The sequence below is a fragment of the Urocitellus parryii genome, chromosome 5 (genome assembly GCF_045843805.1).
Source record: "Urocitellus parryii isolate mUroPar1 chromosome 5, mUroPar1.hap1, whole genome shotgun sequence".
Taxonomy (NCBI): Eukaryota; Metazoa; Chordata; class Mammalia; order Rodentia; family Sciuridae; genus Urocitellus; species Urocitellus parryii.
The window spans coordinates 58,266,610-58,286,667 of NC_135535.1; the positions used below are offsets into that span (position 1 = coordinate 58,266,610).

At 47.5% G+C, this 20,058-nt stretch overlaps 1 protein-coding gene across 1 annotated transcript; it reads left to right on the top strand.

Moving 5' to 3' along the window:
• Window positions 1-2,393: 2,393 nt before the first annotated feature.
• Window positions 2,394-19,297, top strand: Myo1a (myosin IA). Its single transcript, XM_026398410.2, has 27 exons — window positions 2,394-2,507; window positions 2,611-2,726; window positions 2,965-3,059; window positions 3,279-3,383; window positions 3,597-3,643; window positions 3,742-3,805; window positions 4,012-4,110; window positions 6,131-6,234; window positions 6,360-6,507; window positions 6,965-7,083; window positions 7,166-7,252; window positions 7,989-8,054; window positions 8,194-8,298; window positions 10,335-10,397; window positions 10,592-10,792; window positions 10,964-11,190; window positions 11,526-11,726; window positions 11,946-12,039; window positions 12,374-12,523; window positions 12,617-12,685; window positions 13,030-13,104; window positions 16,928-17,062; window positions 17,761-17,867; window positions 18,167-18,299; window positions 18,450-18,602; window positions 18,747-18,874; window positions 19,174-19,297. Exons 1-27 carry the CDS (start codon window positions 2,394-2,396, stop codon window positions 19,295-19,297), a joined length of 3,129 nt encoding a protein of 1,042 aa, XP_026254195.2.
• Window positions 19,298-20,058: the final 761 nt, after the last annotated feature.

The window sequence follows — 20,058 nt, forward strand, 5'->3', positions numbered from 1 at the left end:
AACCTTTCCCTTGGCTATGAATTTCATTTTTCCTACTTTCACTTCCAAATTTTGGAGACAGTGGATGGAGCAAGAACTCTCAATGAAATCCAGCCAGGTGAGACTGAGCATGGCAGACCTGCAAGGGTTAAGTGAGCCACACCCTAAGCAGGAAAAGCCTCGGACTTTGTGCTGAGCAGCCATCTCTCCCAGCCCCTCCTGGCTTGACTGGCATAGGGAACCTGGACTGAAGGAAGCAGCACAAAGGAAGGTCAGAAGAGTGGACATTAGAAAAAGATCAACCACTTTCCTGGCTTTCCGACACCATGGACAGCTCCTGTTAATTGAGATACCTCTCCACCCTTGGCACTTGGGACTCCTACCTGCTTCTTGTCAAATTGGGATTTCATTCACCATTCTCCAAGGGACGCTGATTTACACCAGTGTGGTAAGTCCTGCCTTGACTCGTCACTGCTCCTCTTTCACACCTTGGCGTGCCCCACTTGAGGCCTTCTTCCTTTTCCCTTTTCTATCTCCAACTAATTACATTCCCACTCCTCTCAAATTCAAACCCAAAGAAAATGCCTCTTTCTAACCCACCTTCTGCTTCTCACCCTTCCATGTTACTTCAAAGATTCAGCGTTTTTTGTTTTTGTTTTGTTGTTGTTGTTGCAGTACTGGGGATTGAACCCCGGGCTTTGTGTGTGGTAGGCAAGTTCCCTACCACTGATCTACACCGTAGCCCAGCCCTTTTTTTTTTTTTTTTTTTTTAAATCTGGAAAATCTGAGATAACCATAGTGTCTATTTCATCAGGATACTCTAAGCACCAAATCAATTAGTATTTGCATAGTGTTTAGAGCCCAGCCTGGCCCATGGTAAATGCTGCATGATTTCTGGAGACTGCTTTTATCAGTATTCTTATTGCCTCCTTAGGTGTGTCTAGGAAGTTACTGGAGCTTAGGGGAAGCAGGTTGAGGAAAGAAGAAAGCCCCATCCCTTCTTGCCCCACCTTTCATTTCTCTCCTTCTCCTCCCCTCCTCCATTCAGATTCTAAGATACAGGAGAGTGGGAGAATGTGTCTCTCTTATTCCTATTTGGGAGTGGCATTGACCATTGTACAAACACTGCTGTCCTGTACAAGGCCACCCCGCCTACTCAGTTCCACAGGAAAGACTGAAGAGGGCTGGGCTTCCTCCTGAGAGAATACCTGTCATGCCATGTGTCTACTGCATGGGGGCCCAGCCCCCACTCTCCCTGTAGCTTACCTCCTTGCCCACCTAACAGCTACTAAAAAGCTGGGTGTGTCCTTCTGGACAAAGTCCATGCCAGAAGTTTACAGGAATGGGTGTAAAAGCTGGAGATGGAAAAATAGAGGACATCTAGAGGCCTGACAGCTATTTATTAATTGGGGAAGCAAACTCCACTCTCATTTTTTTATGGGGAATTCCAGTTTGTTTGATTTTGATACTGGGGATTGACCCAGGAGCTTTTATTTTTTTATTTTGAGATAGTGTCTTGCTAAGTTGCTGAGGCTGGCCTTGAATTTGAAATCCTCCTACTGTAGCCTCCTGAGTTGCTGGTATTAGAGGCCTGTGCTACTGTACCTGTAAGTATTCCAATATTTTTCAGAGTACTCCTGCCTCTGTTCTCTAATTCATTGCCTCCTTGACTCGCCATTTAAAGTTGAAGCTCAGTGAGGCATAGTGGCACATGCCTGTAATCCCAGCAACTCAGGTGGCTGAGGCAGGAGCATTGCAAGTTTGAAGCCAGCCTGGGAAATTCATTGAGACCCTATGTCAAAGTAAAATTTAAAAAGGGGGTTGGGAATGTAGTTCAGTGATAAACTGTTTGCCTAACATGTGTGAGGCCCTAGGTTCAATCCCTAGTACCACAAAAAAAATATAATAATAAATAAAAATGAAGCTGGTTGTAACAATGGCAGGGGAGGAGAGACCTCTGGAAGAGCTCCTGAATTACTTATATGGGGTTGGCTGACTGGAATAGGGGCTTGGAGAAGTAGGGGATTGAGCAGAGTCGGGGTGCTGTCCAGGGCCTCAGAGCAGGAGGGAGGGAACTTTCTCTACCTGGCTGTGGCTTAACCCTCTCCTCCTCAGCCCTCTCTCCTTCCAGCACAACTCTGCTCCCTCATCGCTGGCAGCTCTTCTTCCCCAGGTGATCAGAGGTGGGTTGTTCTGTCCTTTCCACCTCAGGAGCAGAGGGTTCCCCCTACATCCCACAGAGAATGTTGGCCTTCCTGGTTGGCCCAAAAGCCCTTTTAGATAGGGATTCTTCTGGACAGGGGGAAAGGAAAGCTCCCAGGTCCTTCTGCCCTCTTCCCTTCATGTGGCCCCTTAAGCTAAGCAGACATCAACAAATTGCCCTTTTATTCCTAGGATCCACAGCTCCTCCGGACATGCCTATCCTAGAAGGTACCATTGGTGTGGAGGACCTTGTCCTCTTGGAACCCCTGGAGGAGGAGTCTCTGCTCAAGAACCTTCAGCTTCGTTATGAAAACAAGGAGATTTATGTTAGTTTTCTGTGGGTGCCCTGGCTGAGGGTGTGTTGGAGAGTTCATGTTTCCCATCCCTTACCCACCCGCCTCATTCCCTTCACCTTCTTCCTGGTTCCAGACCTACATTGGGAACGTGGTGATCTCAGTAAACCCCTACCAACAGCTGCCCATCTATGGCCCGGAGTTCATTGCCAAATACCAGGACTATACCTTCTATGAGTTAAAGCCCCATATGTGAGTAGGGGGACCCAGGGAAGACTGACAAGTTCCCAGCTTTGTGACAATCCCCTAAAGAGGATTCACCAGCTGCCCCCTTCTCCCCTGGCCCTCTGGAGGGCCCTTCCTAGGCCTATTGTTTTTTATCTGATCTGACCCATTTGGGGAGGGTGAATAAGCATAGTGCTAGGGACTGAGTGAAGTTGGTGTCTTGGGTTGGCCTCCCATTAGTCATAGCCCACTTCCTCCCTACCAGCTATGCTTTGGCAAATGTGGCATACCAATCACTGAGGGACCGGGACCTAGACCAGTGTATCCTCATCACAGGCGAGAGTGGAGCTGGGAAGACTGGTGAGGCACCTGGCCAGGAAGCCTTGGAGTCACCTCTGGAACCTCCTCCCTACCTCTTTCCAAGCCAAACCCAGCCCTGTTCCTTCCAACCCAGATTTTGTTCCCACTCTTTCTGACTCCAAGGGGGTGTGAGGTGCTAGGGTGAGGGAAGTTAAGGAGGAAGGTGGGAGGATGGGTTAGTCTTGGGTGGACCCCTGAGTAAGAGTTTCTTCTGGACAGAGGCTAGCAAGCTAGTGATGTCTTATGTGGCTGCCGTCTGTGGGAAAGGGGAGCAAGTGAACTCTGTGAAGGAACAGCTACTTCAGTCAAACCCAGTGCTGGAGGGTGAGCATTCTGGTCTCTGCCCTCTTCATTCCCCCCATTCCCCCAGTCCCCAGCCCCAGCATCCCTCAGACCTAGACCCACTTCCCCAGTGCTCCAAGACCACTTTTCTCCTGTTTAGCCTGAAAACTGAGATTGGCATGAGGATTTCTCCTTCCCTTCTCTGGAGTTTTCTCTCCCCTCAGCCACCTCACTTGCCCTCTCTTATCCCTGCAGCATTCGGCAATGCCAAGACCATTCGCAACAACAACTCCTCTCGATTTGTGAGTGAATGTGGCCAGCCTGGGAGGAGCAGGTGGGGAATTAAGACAGGGTGGTGAGAGGGAGAGAAGCAAAGTCATTCTCTGGTCTCTCTCTGAAGGGAAAATACATGGATATTGAGTTTGACTTCAAAGGATCTCCTCTTGGCGGTGTCATCACAAACTGTACGTGTCTTCCCCATGTTGTTCACCAACTCTCCTGTCCCTGCCCTGCAGCATCCCTTTCTGCTCATTTACTTCTGTAGGAAGGAAGAGCATTAGACTTCTGGAAACTTCCCAACCACTAGGAGCACCAGGGCTGAGGGCAGAATGAGATGGATGCCGAGGTATTTCCTAGGCCCTCAAGAGGTTTTTTCCTAATTTTCTGCCAGATCTGCTTGAGAAATCCCGAGTGGTGAAGCAGCTCAAAGGGGAAAGGAACTTCCACATTTTCTATCAGCTGCTGGCTGGAGCAGATGCACAACTGTTGAGTAGGTGCTTTCCCCGGACACATGGCAAAGCCAGATCCCCAGGCCCCTGTGAACCCTGTGGTGCCCATCCCTTGAGCCCCCAGACCTCTCCTTGTCGGAATTCCCCAGCTGGAACCTTTCCACTCATTGTTGGGAACAAATCCCATGATCCCACTGTTCTCTTCCTTTGCTGCAGATTGATTGCCAGGGATATGCTTCTTGCCTTTTCACTACTCTCATCCCTCTGTCCTGCCTGATTCCTCTTTCCCCAAGCTGGCCTGAAATATGGAACAATCACCCCCATCTACCTTCCTTCCTACCTCCAACTTCATGGGCTTATTTATAGTTGGAAAGAAGCTAAGATGTTGTAAGTGTTCAAGAACTTTCAAGGAACTCTAGTTGAAGCTGTCCTGGGCCTACATCAGCCTCACCTAGGACTCTGTCACTGATTTTCTCTTCTTAGATAGTTTAAAGTGGTTTTATACATTCATTCATTCATTCATTCTTCAGATAACTCTTGAACACCTACTATGATCAGGCATTATGTTAGCCTCTAGGGATACAGAGTTTAGTAAGACATGGGCCCTGTCCTTAAAGAACTTAGTCTTCTAGTTATAGCACGCATGTAAACAGATTGCAGTACACTGTGATTGGTGTCAATAGACCTGTATGAATGGCTTTAGGGGATTAAGGTGTAGAGTCCCTTGCCTTGTCCTGGGGAAGAGCCTGGATGCTGGACTGGATGGAGGTGGCTCTGGATGGGCATCACTGTGGGCTCTGGTGGGACTTTGACCCTGATAGAATTTACCTCCTAATTTCCTCTCTTGCTAGGAGAACCATGAGTTTCTGGTCCCCAGACATCTGTCCCTTTGGTTTCTTGTTATTCTCTGCTGGTCCTATGCCTGACTACATTTCCCCTCCTGGAGATCTCTATGGTTCAAGAGTCTCCACAGGTCTTATCCTTCTGATTGGCTTAATAGTCTCAGCCATGTTCGGATTGTCTGAATCATAGGTACTGGGGTCTTGCTCTAGCTTGTTTCCTCACCTGTTAGTTTAAGCTGAGTCTAGATGGAGTCTCCCTGGTGTCATTATCCCTAGGTTTTCTGACTCATTCTTCCTCCAGATGCCCTTCCTTAGCAGGCTCTTGTTTCAAAATTTGTGTGCTAGAGGGAGCTGCCATTAAACTCTAGTTTAAGGCATACTCCCTGATTCTCAGCTTATTTGCAAAAGAGATAATTGACACCTCTCAAGCTTCCTGATTAGAATATCTTAGGTAGACAGCTTTGAACATTTAGGTATACAGATTTTAACATTTCCTTGATTCATTTTTTAAAAGAAAAAAGTTCCTACCTGTCAGCTAGGCATACAGAATATGGAGATGAAAAACACAGTCCAAAAACACAGGTTGCTCATTTGTGGGAGAGAGAGAAAGAAACCAAAATGCAGCCCATGTGATGTGGGCTAGGATAGAGATTCACTGCAGGGGAACATAAGAGAGCCATATAACTCAACTCCTCAGCCTCAGAATGAATCTTCTAGAAGAGGTGTCATAGTCAGGGAACACACTATCTGCCACTTTGTTGATGCTTGGTGAACATATAATGAATGAGCAACCTAGGCCAAGGGTGAGTGAGGTTTTGAGCTCCAGGGGTAGGGTAGAAGATAGGTATTTGTCTTCTTCCCTTACCTTTGTCTTCCCAAAGGCACTGAGACCTGAACAGGATGGATGGTTTGCTTGATTGTTTTCATTGTTTAAAACCCCAAGTGTGGGGAGAAGTGGCAAATGAAGCTTTTCTTTCATAAAAGTTGGGAAAACAACAAGTATGAATACCCAAGCCTTAAATACTACCTAGATCTATCAATATAGGAATTAATAATCCTCAAACAAAGGAGAAAAGGGAAGAGCCTAAGACCAAAATGGTCCTTAGGAATAAAGGAATGAATCCAGTGAGGGCAAGGACAGTGAGATGACAAGATGTCAAGGCTAGAGGGCTACAGAGAGCCTAGTACTAACCCTCTTCCTCTATGCTGGCCCTCCCAGAGGCCCTGAAGCTCGAGCGGGATACAAGTGCCTATACCTATCTGAACAAGGAAGTGTCCACAGTGGGTGGCATGGATGATGCCTCCAACTTCCAAGATGTACAGGTGGGTGACCAATGTGGGGCAGGCTCAGACTCTTAGTCTGTCCCTTGAGCCCAGGTTCTGGCTTTGAAAAAGATGGGATTGGACTGGTACCACTAGTTCAGCTTGAATTCTGTTTTCTCCCCAAGAGTGCAATGACAGTGATTGGGTTCTCAGAGGAGGAAATTCGACAAGTGCTAGAGGTGACAGCCCTGGTCCTGAAGCTGGGAAACGTGGAACTGACTGATGAATTCCAGGCCAGTGGAATCCCAGGAAGTGGCATTCGTGATGGGAAAGGTTTGTGCCACCCTGCTAGAGCCCCCATCCTGAATCTCCTACTTTGGGTCCTGTTTAACCATCTCCAGTATAATTGACTTCACCTGATGAATCTCACGCAGCCCACCCCTGAGTTCTCCCCCCAGAGACTCAATGAGAACTCCCAATGAGGTGGTAAAGTTTAATAGAACTGGGTCCAAGATTTCTCAGTCTCAGTTGCTTCTTATACAAAATAGGGGTAATCACAATTATTTCAGGAGATATTCATATTAAAGTAGAGGTTGCACACAGAGTGCCTAGATCCCAACACCCACGGTGCCTGCCCCACCCCCATTCCTCCAGGGCCATGTTCTGAATTAGCTGTAGTGACTTCCCCAGCAAGACCCAGGGTATCAGTCTCACAGACAGCTCCACTTATTATCCTCTCCCCAGAAGGAAGCCCCTTCTTTGGCCAGGTTCTATTTCCTCATCACTCCAGGTGTTCAGGAGATTGGGGAGATGGTGGGTTTGAATTCTGAGGAACTAGAGAGAGCTTTGTGCTCAAGGACCATGGAAACAGCCAAGGAAAAGGTGGTCACCGTACTGAATGTCATCCAGGTAAGGGCTTTCCTGAAAGGGGCTGCTTTTGAGTCTGTTTTTGTGGCTGCCACACTAACCAAGTTGCCCGTGCTCCCTGCAGGCTCAGTATGCTCGTGATGCTCTGGCTAAGAACATCTATAGCCGCCTCTTCAACTGGATAGTGAATCGAATCAATGAGAGCATCAAAGTGAGTGATGGGCCTCTTCCCTCAATGCCCTCTGCCTGCTGCGGCTTCTTACATTGGCCCCCATCTCCATTCCTTGGTTTCTGAGATGGATGGAAAGAGGATGGGGGAAGGGTACAGCTCCTTTCCATGTGTTGTGGCAACATCACTGGTGTTTGAGTTTGACAGTCTGATTCATCTGTTTCCCAGCTATGTGGTCTTTCAATTTCACAAAGATCCTAAGCTATACCCCCAGCCCAAATAAAGCTGTTTTTAAGCAATTATCTACATGAAAGTACTATCTACTTAGAAGCTACTACTGAAAGGCAGCAGGTAAGATGAGACTTGAATTTAGGCTGGGGTAATTGCTTTTCCCTTTTGAAATTTGATTTTTTTTTGGTCTCAAAAATGGGAATAATCATACTTTATAAGGTTATGATAAGCTCATTAAATAAGCTCATTGTAAATGCTCTATAAACATAAGGGATAGTTATTATCCTGAAAGGATTTTAATGTCTTTCTACCTCATGGGAACATCATCCTGGAATCTATTTCTATCTTCCTTTTCTTCCTTCTTCCTCCTCTGCTTATCCTGCAGCTTATGGAGGGAGAAGGAGAATAAGATACCACAGTTCCTTTTCAGCTTGGTCAAACTCATTCTAGTCCTCTTTGCCCCCACTCTGACCCTGTCTGCTCCAGAAGGGCCTGGTTTGGTGTGCTCATGTGGCCTGTCCTTAGATTTATCTTTTCTCCTCTTCAGGTAGGCATTGGAGAGAAGAAGAAGGTAATGGGGGTCCTGGATATCTACGGTTTTGAGATATTAGAGGTGAGAGAGTCTCACCCAACCTCAGCAGCCTGCTTCCTGGTTACGGAGGGCAGGCTGATGGGGGGATGTGAGAGGATGGAGGTAGGGCTGCAAGGGAGGAAAGGTCTTGGGTGAGCTGATCTCTCTCTTTAACCCTCAGGATAATAGCTTTGAGCAATTTGTGATCAACTACTGCAATGAGAAGCTGCAGCAGGTATTCATAGAATTGACCCTGAAGGAGGAGCAAGAGGAATATAAAAGAGAGGTAAGCTAAGTCTTCTCCCTTCCCTTACTCTTTTTTTTTTTCCTCCCATTACTGGGGATCAAACCCAAGACCTCATGACTGCTAGACAAGCACTCCACCACTGAGCTACATCCCCAGTGCCCCCTTACTCTTTTAATTATTTCCAGACATATGCCAGATCTTCCTTTCTTCTTGACCACAACTTCCTCTAAATTGTCTCCAGATGGGAACACAAAGGATGAAAAGTTTCTCTTGCACAGCTGAGCATTCAGCATTACTAAGTAGTCCTAATGCTCTGCTCCCATCCCTCTGTGTTCCCAGCCTCCACTCCAGGCCAGGCCACGAAGGGGACAGATTGATGTAAGGATGTGTCTGTGGAGAGTCCTGACATGAATGAAGTGACAGTTGTGCATGGCCTATGGCAGTCTGTGATCCAGATTTAGAAGGGACATTTCTTTTGGGTTTGGCATCCTCCCACATCCCTTTCTGTGCCTTTCTCCAACATCTCAGAATCCTTTGTTTCCTCTGGGCGCTTGTTGATGTTGCCATCCCCTCATAGCATCCTGATTCCAGACTTCCTCACTGGAAGTGCCCCATGGCTCCAAATTTCCATACCCCTTCCCTGATTCAGTGCAAACTCCTGTTTTCAATGGCAAGGCGTTAGAAAAGTTCTCTGATTGAGCTAATCCATCCCAAAGTGTGAATGACTGTCTCACTCTTCAAAATCCTCCCAGGGATATTCCTTGTTAATTCTCAAGAATCTGTTGTGGCAGAATTTCAGGCAATATGGTCACAATGTGTGAAAGAGTTTTTGAAGTTGTTTCGTGTATTTTTATTTTAACAATTTAAATTACCAAATAGATAATAATTCCCGTGCTTCAAATTTCAAAAAGCTTAAAAAGGTGTATACACAAAGTCTCCCTGCCATCCTTGTCCCTGGCCTCCTAGTTTCCATCCCCTGCCAGAGGCAAACAAGATGGGCCTCCTTTCAGAGGTTTTTTGCATAGACGAAAGCAATATGTAAATGTATTTTTCTACAAAAATTATACAAATGGCAGTAAATATAGTGTTGTGTATCTTGCTATCATCACTTAGCAAGAGATTTTTCCACATAAAGATATTTTTTATACCTCCAGGGGATTATAAGGTTATCGTAATTCATTTAACCAGTTAGGGAAGATATTTTTAGGATGAAGTTGGAGAGAAACTTGATTTAATTTCCTTCTACTTTCTCCAAAGACTTGGGAAAAAAGAAAGGGTTGTGCTTCCTAGCCACATTTGGGAGTGACCTCAGCCTGGGAGAGATTAGGAGCTATCCTGACTGTGGGCCTGAAGCTCAACAATTCCCTAAAGCAGAGAACGATTGTCTTTGAGTCTTTTGCTGTTGTGCCATTTTTGCTTTTTAAAGTTTTATATTTTCCCAAAGTATGGTCTAGATCAGTGGTCCTTAAAGTGTGGTCCTAGACCAGCAACATTAGCATCACCTAGGAACATGTTGGGAATGTAAATTCCTGGGCACCATCTCAGACCTGCTGAATCTGAAACTTGGTTGGGGACCCAGAAATCTGTGTTTAGCAAGCCCTCCAGGTGATTAGGATGAACTCTCAAGTCTAAAAATTACTGATGTAGATCTTAGAAAGTGTTATCAGTTGAGTTTTATTTTTGATGCTAAACTCTTGCTCAAGTGTTCCAGTCTTAGAGTTTATTGTCAGAGAAGAGTAGCCATTACTCTTCCACAGACACATGGATCCCTCCCCACTCCCATACTGGAGTAATCTCTGTCCTGTTCTCCACTCAAAATATTATACTTTCCTCCCATCCTGCACTACCTGCATTGTCTCACCTATTCTTTCAGGTGGCTCTGGTTCCTGCCATTTGTGTGTCCACTCACCCCTCAAATTCTCCACCAACTTGAAGGGACAGGACATAAACAGAACCATACTAAGGACCCTTGGAATTATAGGCTTTTCTGATGGTCCTTTGTAGGATAGGTAAAAGGAAGGTCTTTGGAGACTTGATTTGAATCTGCTCCTACAATTTCTCTCTCCCCTTACCAGGGTATACCATGGACAAAGGTGGAATATTTTGATAATGGCATCATCTGTAACCTCATTGAACATGTGAGTTATCTTTTTCTTACCTCTAGGACCTCCTTTTCCAGAACATCCTTCCCCTGTCTTTCTCTCCACTGTCCCCTTGGTAAGAATGGTAAAGGAGAGCAAAGGCTATGAAGGGCTAGAGCAGGCAATGATGAGAATGTGGACATCTTCAAGGATCAGGTCTAGGTTGCACTGATCTTGTTCCCTTGACCCAGAATCAACGAGGCATCCTGGCCATGCTGGATGAAGAGTGCCTTCGGCCTGGGGTGGTCAGTGACTCTACTTTCCTAGCGAAGCTGAACCAGCTCTTCTGCAACCACAGTCACTACGAGAGCAAAGTCACCCAGAATGCCCAGCGCCTGTATGATCACAACATGGGTCTCAGCTGCTTTCGCATCTGCCACTATGCGGGCAAGGTGATATAGCAGGAATGTTGGGTAAAGACTAGGGCCTGGGCACAGGCTGTAGGCAGCTGGGGGTGTGGTTTGGGGTGAGATAAGAGCTGACAATACTTTACAACAAGACTGTGAGGGCCCAGTGCTGGAACAGTGTGTGGAATTTTTAAACCGATAACTGCTTCTCTATAGGTAATGTACAATGTGACCAGCTTCATTGACAAGAATAATGACCTACTCTTCCGAGACTTGTCCCAGGCCATGTGGAAGGCCCAGCACCCTCTCCTTCGGTCCTTGTTCCCTGAGGGCAATCCCAAACAGGCATCCCTCAAACGCCCCCCAACTGCTGGGTCCCAGTTCAAGAATTCTGTGGCAATTCTCATGAAGAACCTGTATTCCAAGAACCCCAATTACATCAGGTGACAAGTTGGGCACACAGGGGAACATGCTTCATAGGTGATGACATGTGCAGGCTCCATGCAGTGCAGAACATGTCCGTGGGGGATGTCTCTGGAACAGGGTGTCAGAGATCCTTTCTTCATGGAAGACAGAGCCAGATGAGAAGCTGAATGGCTTGTAGGTGGAGAGGATAGTATCAGAGTAGTGAGTGAAACTGGGAAGATGAGTGGTTCACTTTCACTGAAATTTTCAGCTAAGGAGACTGTGTGCAGAATAGTTGTGTGGAGACCAGGATAGTCCCCACCAGCAGTTGTATCTGCTCCTGAATCCTGTACTTTACTCCATTTCCTACCAGGTGCATAAAGCCCAATGAGCATCAGCAGCACGGTCGGTTCTCCTCAGAGCTGGTGGCAGTGCAGGCACGGTACCTGGGACTGCTGGAGAATGTGCGGGTGCGAAGGGCAGGCTATGCCTACCGGCAGGGCTACAAGTCTTTCCTGGAAAGGTACCGACTGCTGAGCCGGAGCACCTGGCCTCACTGGAATGGAGGAGACAGGTAAGACACTGTGGGGAGACTAGGAAGCAGTGAAGGGCAGCACAGGGAACATCTCTGGGGAAGGCTTCTGGAGGCGCCAGCCATATCTCCTGAAGCTGGTGGATGGATACTGGCGGAAACGAAAGATCTCTTCCCAGAGGCTGAAAGGGTTAGGGGGCAACGTGTAAAAGGACTCTTCTGAGATGTCCCTCTACAGCTTTCCCCCATTTGCTTCTGTAGGGAGGGAGTTGAGAAGTTGCTGGGGGAGTTGAGCATGTCGTCAGAGGAGCTGGCCTTTGGGAAGACAAAGATTTTCATCAGAAGCCCCAAGACTGTGAGTTAGAAAGTGCTGTTGCATTTGGTGGGGGTGGAAGGTGGAGGATTCAAAATCCCACTTAAGAAAGGCTGGAGGGAAGGTGGTACCCATAACCTGGAATGGACAGTGGCTCAGGAAGTCTGCAGGAGACCTATCTTTGGGAACTGAATCCTCATGAGTGTTACCCTGCCCTGAATTTTGGGAGCTGGGTGTGCAGCCTGGCCTTCTCTGAGGGCCTCTGCCTGGAGCAGAGCTCCTTGAGGGCTGGGAAGCCTGTGGTCCTGTGGGGTCCAGGAGGACAGCACTTTTCCCTAGGCCAGCCCCTCTGCCCCACCCTTTTCTTCCCCCACAGCTTTTCTATCTGGAAGAGCAGAGGCGCCTGAAGCTCCAGCAGCTGGCCACCCTCATACAGAAGACTTACCGGGGTTGGCGCTGCCGAACCCACTACCAGCTGATGCGGAAGAGTCAGATCCTCATATCAGCTTGGTTCCGGGGCAACAGGGTACAGTTGCTCCCCAAATCCCAACCCTTTCATTAGCGTGGGAGAGGTGATTCAGGATGTGGATTTTTCTCACAGTACTAATGTTTTCTACAGCAAAAGAAACACTATGGGAGGATGAAGGCATCAGCTTTGTTGATCCAGGCTTTCGTGAGAGGGTGGAAGGTAAGGGGGAGGTAGGAGGGATCCTCTCTGCCTGTGACTCCCCCTCCCCTGGATTGAGCCAGCTTCTGGGGAGAAGGAACCCCAAGGGCGGGTCTGTGGCACCCAGGCATTCCTCCTAGGCTGGCCTGTGTGAGGGGGGTGTCCAGGAGATCTGTACGTGTGTCAGAGCAGCAGGGCTCTGCCTTCTGCGGTAGGTGACCCCCTCACCGCCACCTGTCTGACTTCACACCCATCCACCCCTACGGTTTCAGCTCTTTATCTTGCTCTCTTCCTTCATGGTTGAAAAAATAACCTCTTCCAGAATCTGTCTTCACTTTGGCTTTTTTCTTGTATATCCCCACCAGGCTCGCAAGAATTATCGAAAATACTTCCGGTCAGGAGCTGCCCTCACCTTGTCAAATTTCATCTATAAGAGCATAGTAAGTGCTGAGTGTTAGGGTGGAAGTGGAGGGTGGAAGAGGTTGGGGCAGATTTGGAAGAGGAAGAGGTGACTCAAGCTTTCCCCAAGAGCTTCCTCAGCTTGTGTGTACCTGAGTCCTCTAAGAAGACTGGATGGAGCAGCAACCTGGGGAGTGGCCCCAGCTGCCTCAGGCCCAGGGCAAAATCAGACAGCATTTTGGCTTGAGTGGATACTGCTGGAAGCCTGTAGCAGAAAGGGTCCCAGCACGTCTGCCATCTGGTCCATGGGATAATGGGTTGGAGGAATGACTGGGATATCAGGACAGAGTGGACACACAGAGGGTTAACTGGCCCAACCTTCCAAGATCTACTTTGGGGTTAGGGTAAAGGAATTCTCATCTTCCTTCTATGCCCTCTGAATCCATATCAGGCAAGTCAGAAAATGAATCTCAGGAAGGATCTCTCTCAATTCTGGAGGACTTGGGTCAGGATGGGCAGGAAGAAGCCAGGCCCTGGGTCACATTCAAACTGTGAGCAGTGGGGCTGGGGTTGTGGCTCAGTGGTAGAGCCCTTGCCTAGGATGTGTGAGGCAGCACTGGGTTCAATCCTCAGCACCACATATAAATAAATAAAGGTCCATCAACAGCTAATAAAATATTAAAAAAAAAAAAACTGTGAGCAGTTTCCAGGGAGGAAAATGGTACAGAGAAGTGTGATTTCTGGAGTCACCTGTCAGATAGCAGTGGTGCTTCTGAAAGTGTCTGAAAGGAAGCCAGGGAGAAAGCAGCACTTTAGTGAAGCCCTGGGAAAGGCCAGAGAGGGGAAGGAGGAGAGGAGATTGGCTAGAGGACTGCAGTAATTATAACTGACTTCCATCAGTGAGATTTTGGACAGTTGTTAGGACCCTTACTTCTCATTGGAGCCTCTCTTTGTTGTCAGAGAGGCTGGGACCCTCTGCTGAGGAGGGGAGCTGGCGTTCCGAGGCTCAGAGCCTCCAGGTTGTCCCCCCAGTCTTGATTCCTCCCACCTCCTGGGGAAATTCTTTCCTCCCTGGCCTTTTCCTCACCTGGCCTCCTCTCCTGCTGGCTCCAGTGTGTCTGCACCTCTAGAGTACGTGCTTTCTTGCTCCATACCTGAGACCTGTAATCTGATTTTGCTCCTATCTCCTGACTGGCCCTTGCACTTTCTTTCACCTGTATTTTATCAGGCAGCTGTTGAGTGTCAACCCAGGAGCTGCTGGGTTCAGATTTCAATAAATCACACCCCACCATAGAAGCATGTAGGGACTCTAGGCATTATTCCTCCAGTGTTTCCCCACTATTCCATAGTTTGCCAAGGCCTTGATGATAACTAAGGCTAGTCTATATGCCCATTATATTTTAAACACCATGTGGTAAGCTGTTTACATGCTTAACTTCTTTTTTTTTTTTTCCCTATTTGGGGTTGGGGATTGAATCCATGGCCTCATGATAGGCAAGCTAGTTCTCTACCACTGAGCTATATCCCCAGCCCATATGCTTAACTTTTAAGGTTTTTCAGTAGTCCTATGAAGTAGTCTCTTTTCTTTCCTCCATTTTATAGGTTAAAAACAAAAACAAAACAAAAAACCCCTAAGACTCAGGGGTCTCATAGCTGGTAAATGATAGAGCTGGGATATAAATATTTGACTCCAGGGCTTTTAACCACTGCCTAAGACTGTGTGACAATAACATAGGCCTGGGAAACTCATGGCCCTTGGCAGAAGAGGCAGGAGGACTGCATAGGGAAGGGCAGAACTTTCTAAATATAGAAAAAACAAGCAATAAGAATAAAGTTTTCAGATGTTCCACACTGATTGGAACAAAGGAGATTATGAGAGATGCTTAGAAATGTTTCTTGAATTAAATCAAACCAGACCAAGAACTGGGTACTCCAGAGTAACTAGAGGCCTCGCCAGGTTCAGGTCTTGTGGCCCAAGCCAGCTTCTGAGAAGAGACTTGGGCAGTTCTTGCAGAGTGACAGCAATACACCACGTGCTCTGCCTTTGTCTATTGTAATTTTTATAATTTTTAAACCTCATGTCTTAGTAAAACATTTTCATAAAAATTCCAATCATTTTGCAATACCCAAGATCAAGTTATTTTCCCTATCTTCAATAAGTCTATGCCATAAACAAACAGGGTGCTAGGTGTTTTCTGGGCAGTAAAAACTGAACAATCCTTGTTCTAAATTATAGGGGCTAAACAGTAGGATATCATGCATCAAATTTGATTGCATTTTAGAACAGGAAAAATAAAAATGGAGCTAAAAAGGACATGTTTAGAAGCTTATAAAGGACATATGGAGACATTTGAGCCTAGATGGCTGTTAGATGAGTGTTTCTAATGAATGTGGATTTTTTTAGGTGTGATAGAATTATGGTTGTGCAAGAGTATCCCTGTTCTTTGGAGATGCATGATGAAGTTCTAGGGGGGAAATGTCATGATATCTGTAACCTACGAAGGATAGTGGGGTAGCAAGGATTTGTGTCTATGTGAGTATGTATGTGTGTGCTAGTATACATAAGAAAGAGCATACAGTGAGGGCAGAATGTTAACATTATTAATTGGGGAATTAGGTAAGGGGTACACAGTATACATGTGTTCATAATAGATTTTTTTCCTAGCTTTTCTGCAAACATAAAAACTCAAAATGAAAAATAAGCCATATAGGTATTTAAAAAAAAACACCTTAAGTCAGATCATGTTACTCTTCTGCTTTAAGCCCTCTAAACCTACGTGGTCCTTCAGGATCTGCCTCTAACCAAGGTTCTTCTTACCTCTTGCTCAATCTACTCCAGCCACACTGTCTTTCTTTGTGTTTCTGGAATGTGTCATATCTGCCGCAGGGCCTGCTTCTTTGCATCCTATCAGATAGCATTATCTGATATTGCATTTTGTATTCTTTTGCTTGTGGTCTGTCTCCTTCCCTACCCCCCTGTAGAATGTAAACCCAATGACAATCAAGACTTTATGCACTCTGTTCACTGCTGTGTCCTCATACCTAGAAGAGTGACAGGCAGAGAGACAATAAATGTTGAATGGTAAAAAAAAAAAAAAAAAAAAAAAAATTGGTACTATGAGATCTTTACTCCCAAAGACTCCCTATCTAGAAGGGGAAGATGTTTTCTATACAAATAACTGTAATGTAAAAACACAGAGGTCTAGACAAAGTATGAGGAGGCTTCAGAGTAAGGAGAGGCACTCTATTGCCTGGAGAATCAGGGAAGGCTTGAGCTGTATCTCAAAGGATGCAGCAAAATCTGGGTGGGCAGACCTAAGCTAAGGGAGGCTAGGCATGGAAGGAGAGTGTGTGGGCTGAGTAGAGGTGTGGTAAGGAGTCCTGTCTGTTTGGTGTGGAAGGGAAGTGCAGAGGATCCTAAATGGGGTTCTAAATGGGGGAGTTTGAATGGCAGACTGAGGTGTTAGACCTGACTGATCAGAGAGAAGAGCAGATTTGCTACCCATCGAGTAGCCAACACAGAGAGTGGCCACCAACTGTAGGCCACTGAGCTGAGAGTATAGGAAACATGTGAGCAATACGTTAAGACCAGCCTTTGTATTGGTTCCTCCCACTTTACTGCCTTGGGTAACTGGTCCCTGGTTGAAGCTAGTCTTTGTCTCCCTCCATTCTCCATTCATGCTTTCACCTCCTAGTCCCTATCTACACTTCATGTTAATAGATCTCCTTGTCTCTTTGACTCTGTTCTTGCTTCTCATAGGGGCAGCCTTCTTCCTGATGAGTGGCAGGATCTGGGTGTGAGTCTGCCTGCCACGAAATGTTACTTATCATCATTCCACTCCCAACCCTCTGCTCCCAACCCAGGCACAGAAATTCCTGCTGGGCCTAAAGAACAATTTGCCATCTACCAAGGTCTTGGACAACACATGGCCAGCAGCCCCCTACAAGTGCTTCAACAGGGCTAATGAGGAGCTGCATCAGCTCTTCCACCAATGGAAGGTAAGGACAGGCACCTCTCCTCTCCTTTGTGGTTTTCTCATCTCCATCTTCTGCCTCCCTCTTCTACTCGCCCTACCCCCATTTTGTTTATTGTAGTAAAATATGGATTACATAACATTTACCATTTTAGCTATTTTCATGTGTACAGTTCAGTGGTGTCCAGTACCTTCACGTTGTTGTGCAATCATCACCATCATGTATTTTTCTTCACCCCAAACTAAAATTCTGTACCCATTAAGCATTAACTCTTCATTACCTCCCCCCACATACCTTATAATCTATTTCCTGTTTCTATGAATTTGACTATCACAGATACGTCCTAGTACTTGGAATCATATAGTATTTGTCTTTTTGTGACTGGCTGATTTTACTCAGTGTGATGACATTTGTTCTTTTATTCAGGAAATACTTGTTGAGCCCCCGTCTGAGCTAAGCCTTGCCCTGTGTGCTGAGCCTATGCCTCATGATGCTCATACATGATAGTTTCCATTTCCCTCTCCAGCTTCTTCCCTCCTCTTCAGCAATCCTCAGCCCTGGACCTCTCCTGAAGTGTACATACTTCTGAAGCGTCCAGTGCCTGTCCTTTTCCCTTTGTTCCTCTTCTCCTCTAATATGTGCTAGTCCATGTCTTACCTTCCTCCCCAGCTCTGCCTGCCCTCTCCTCCATGATCTTAGCTGCTGTTCCCCCTTCCTTACAGTGCAAGAAGTTCCGCGATCAGCTGTCCCCCAAGCAGGTGCAGATGCTGAGGGAGAAACTCTGTGCCAGCCAACTGTTCAAGGGCAAGAAGGCCTCCTACCCCCAGAGGTGAGGGCTCAGAACCTGCACAGCTAGTTCCATCCAGAGGTGGTTCTCAAACTTGAGCCTGCATCAGCGTCACCTGGCAGGATTGTAGACACCCAGATGTTGTGCCCTTCCTCAGAGTTTCTGACTTACCAGGTCTGCCAGTGGTGCTGATATTGTTGGTCCTGGATAACATCTATGAACCACTGAGACAAAGGATATGATGAAGGGTGGGGGAACGGCCCAGAGAACTAGGATAGATACTCTGAGGGTGGGGAGGTGCAAGGTCGTATCCCCACTGTGTACCTTCCATGTGTCCTTAGTGTCCCCATTCCATTCCGTGGTGACTACATTGGGCTGCAAAGTAACCCCAAGCTGCAGAAGCTGAAGGGCAGGGAGGAAGACCAAATTCTGATGGCAGAGACTGTGAAGAAGGTCAACCGTGGCAATGGCAAGGTGAAGGCCTGCATGCTGAACACTTCCCCACAGCCCCATCCAGATCTGGGGCCAGTGGGTGGCAGAGAACAGGGCTGTGTGTGCTCTGCTCAGTAGAACGGACTGGAGGCTGATCCTGCCCATCCTCACTCTTTCCTGTTCCATCCCTAGACTTCTGCCCGGATTCTCCTCCTAACCAGGGGGCATGTGATTCTCACAGACACCAAGAAGTCCCAGGCCAAAACTGTCATTGGGCTGGACAGTGTGGCTGGGGTGTCAGTCACGAGCCTCCAGGATGGACTCTTTGGTTTGCATCTGAATGAGGTACCTGAGCTGATGGGGCCAAAGAGGGTGGGCATCTGGGGCTGATGGGGGCCAGACCTCTCACTCTGGGTCTTTCATATCCCTTAACCTACTTCTGAGGAGAAAAAAATGAATCCCTTTCCTGCTATTTTTTCCTCTTGTAAGATGTCACCAGTGGGATCCAAGGGTGACTTCCTGTTGGTCAGTGACCATGTGATAGAACTGCTGACAAAAATGTACCAGGCTGTGCTGGATGCCACGCAGAGGCAGCTTTCTGTTACTGTGACTGAGAGGTAAGGCCATAGAGCTGGTGGTGAGGGACAGCTTAAGACAGATGACCGGGCTGATGGTCATTGTGACCGGGGAAATTTGTGCAATGAAAGTGAAGGATGCTATGTCAGGGCAGGTCTTGGCAGTGTTTCTTAGTCCCTTACCCAAGTTCTCTGAGACCTTGAGTCATCTCACAGAGGGTGGGGGATGTACCGCGTGCTGGCTTCAGGGCCAGGAGAGGAGAAACCATCATGGATATGTAGGAGTAGGGCTAAGGAGATGGGGGCACTAGCTTTAGTTTTTCTGTCTGTTCCCCCTCCAGGTTCTCATTGAGGTTCAAGGAGAGCAGTGTGGCTGTCAAGGTCATCCAGGGCCCTGGGCGTGGTGAAAAGAGCAAGCTTATTTGCAAGAAGAAGGGGAGTGACGGCCTGGAGGTGACTGTGTAGTGAGGACAGGCTCCCGCAGAGACACAGCTTCTTTCTCTGGGAGCAGCACTAAGTCCCTCCGCCTGCCTCTGTGGGGCATCTTGTGTCTAGCCCCTCTGATCATGAGGTGGGCCTTGGAGACAGAAGGACTCTTGAAGAGGACTTTCCCAACCCTTCCAGAGCTCTCCTCTAAACGCTGCTCCCTCCTGCCCTGAGCCTCTATGCCCACTAATAAAATGTGGTTCAAAAAGGTTTAGTCATTGTGGGTGAGTCCCTGTTCTCAATCTCCCCACACAGTTGCATTTAGATCCCTGTCCCCCATGCCCTTTCCCCTCCCTCTGGCTCCTCAGAGCCAGCTAGTACGGATAATAAGGGAAAAGAAGGGAAATTGTCTCTGAGCTCCTTGACCGGCTGAGCTCTGAGGGGAGGGGTTTGGAGAGAGGGGTGGGGGTGGGGCCTTCGGGGACAGTGCTTAGGTCTCAGGTGGCCGATGGGCTGATTCATTAAATGTGTCCCTGGAAGGGAAGAAGTGAGGATCCCTTCTTGGCAGAGACGGGATTGCTTTGAAGACTTAGCCTGATAAGAGGCCCAGGGCTGGAAGGCTCATGTAAGTTGAGGTGAGCTGGGTAATTCAGGGTCCCCTGCACCCAGGAGCTCCCATCACCCCTCCACCCCCAGGCTCAGCACTGGACTCATCACACCTGCCTGCCTTGTACCCACTGCCTTTCTGCACATCTAGAATGCCAAGCTGCCACCAACAGTTATCTTGCTAATCACTGTTC

Bases quoted from the DNA above. Each gene is read 5' to 3' on its own strand.
- Myo1a (XM_026398410.2), top strand. From the start codon at position 2,394: ATGCCTATCCTAGAAGGTACCATTGGTGTGGAGGACCTTGTCCTCTTG. The intron at 6,508-6,964 runs GTTTGTGCCACC...TCATCACTCCAG, and splicing joins TGGCATTCGTGATGGGAAAG to GTGTTCAGGAGATTGGGGAG. The intron at 13,105-16,927 runs GTAAGTGCTGAG...CTCCCAACCCAG, and splicing joins ATTTCATCTATAAGAGCATA to GCACAGAAATTCCTGCTGGG.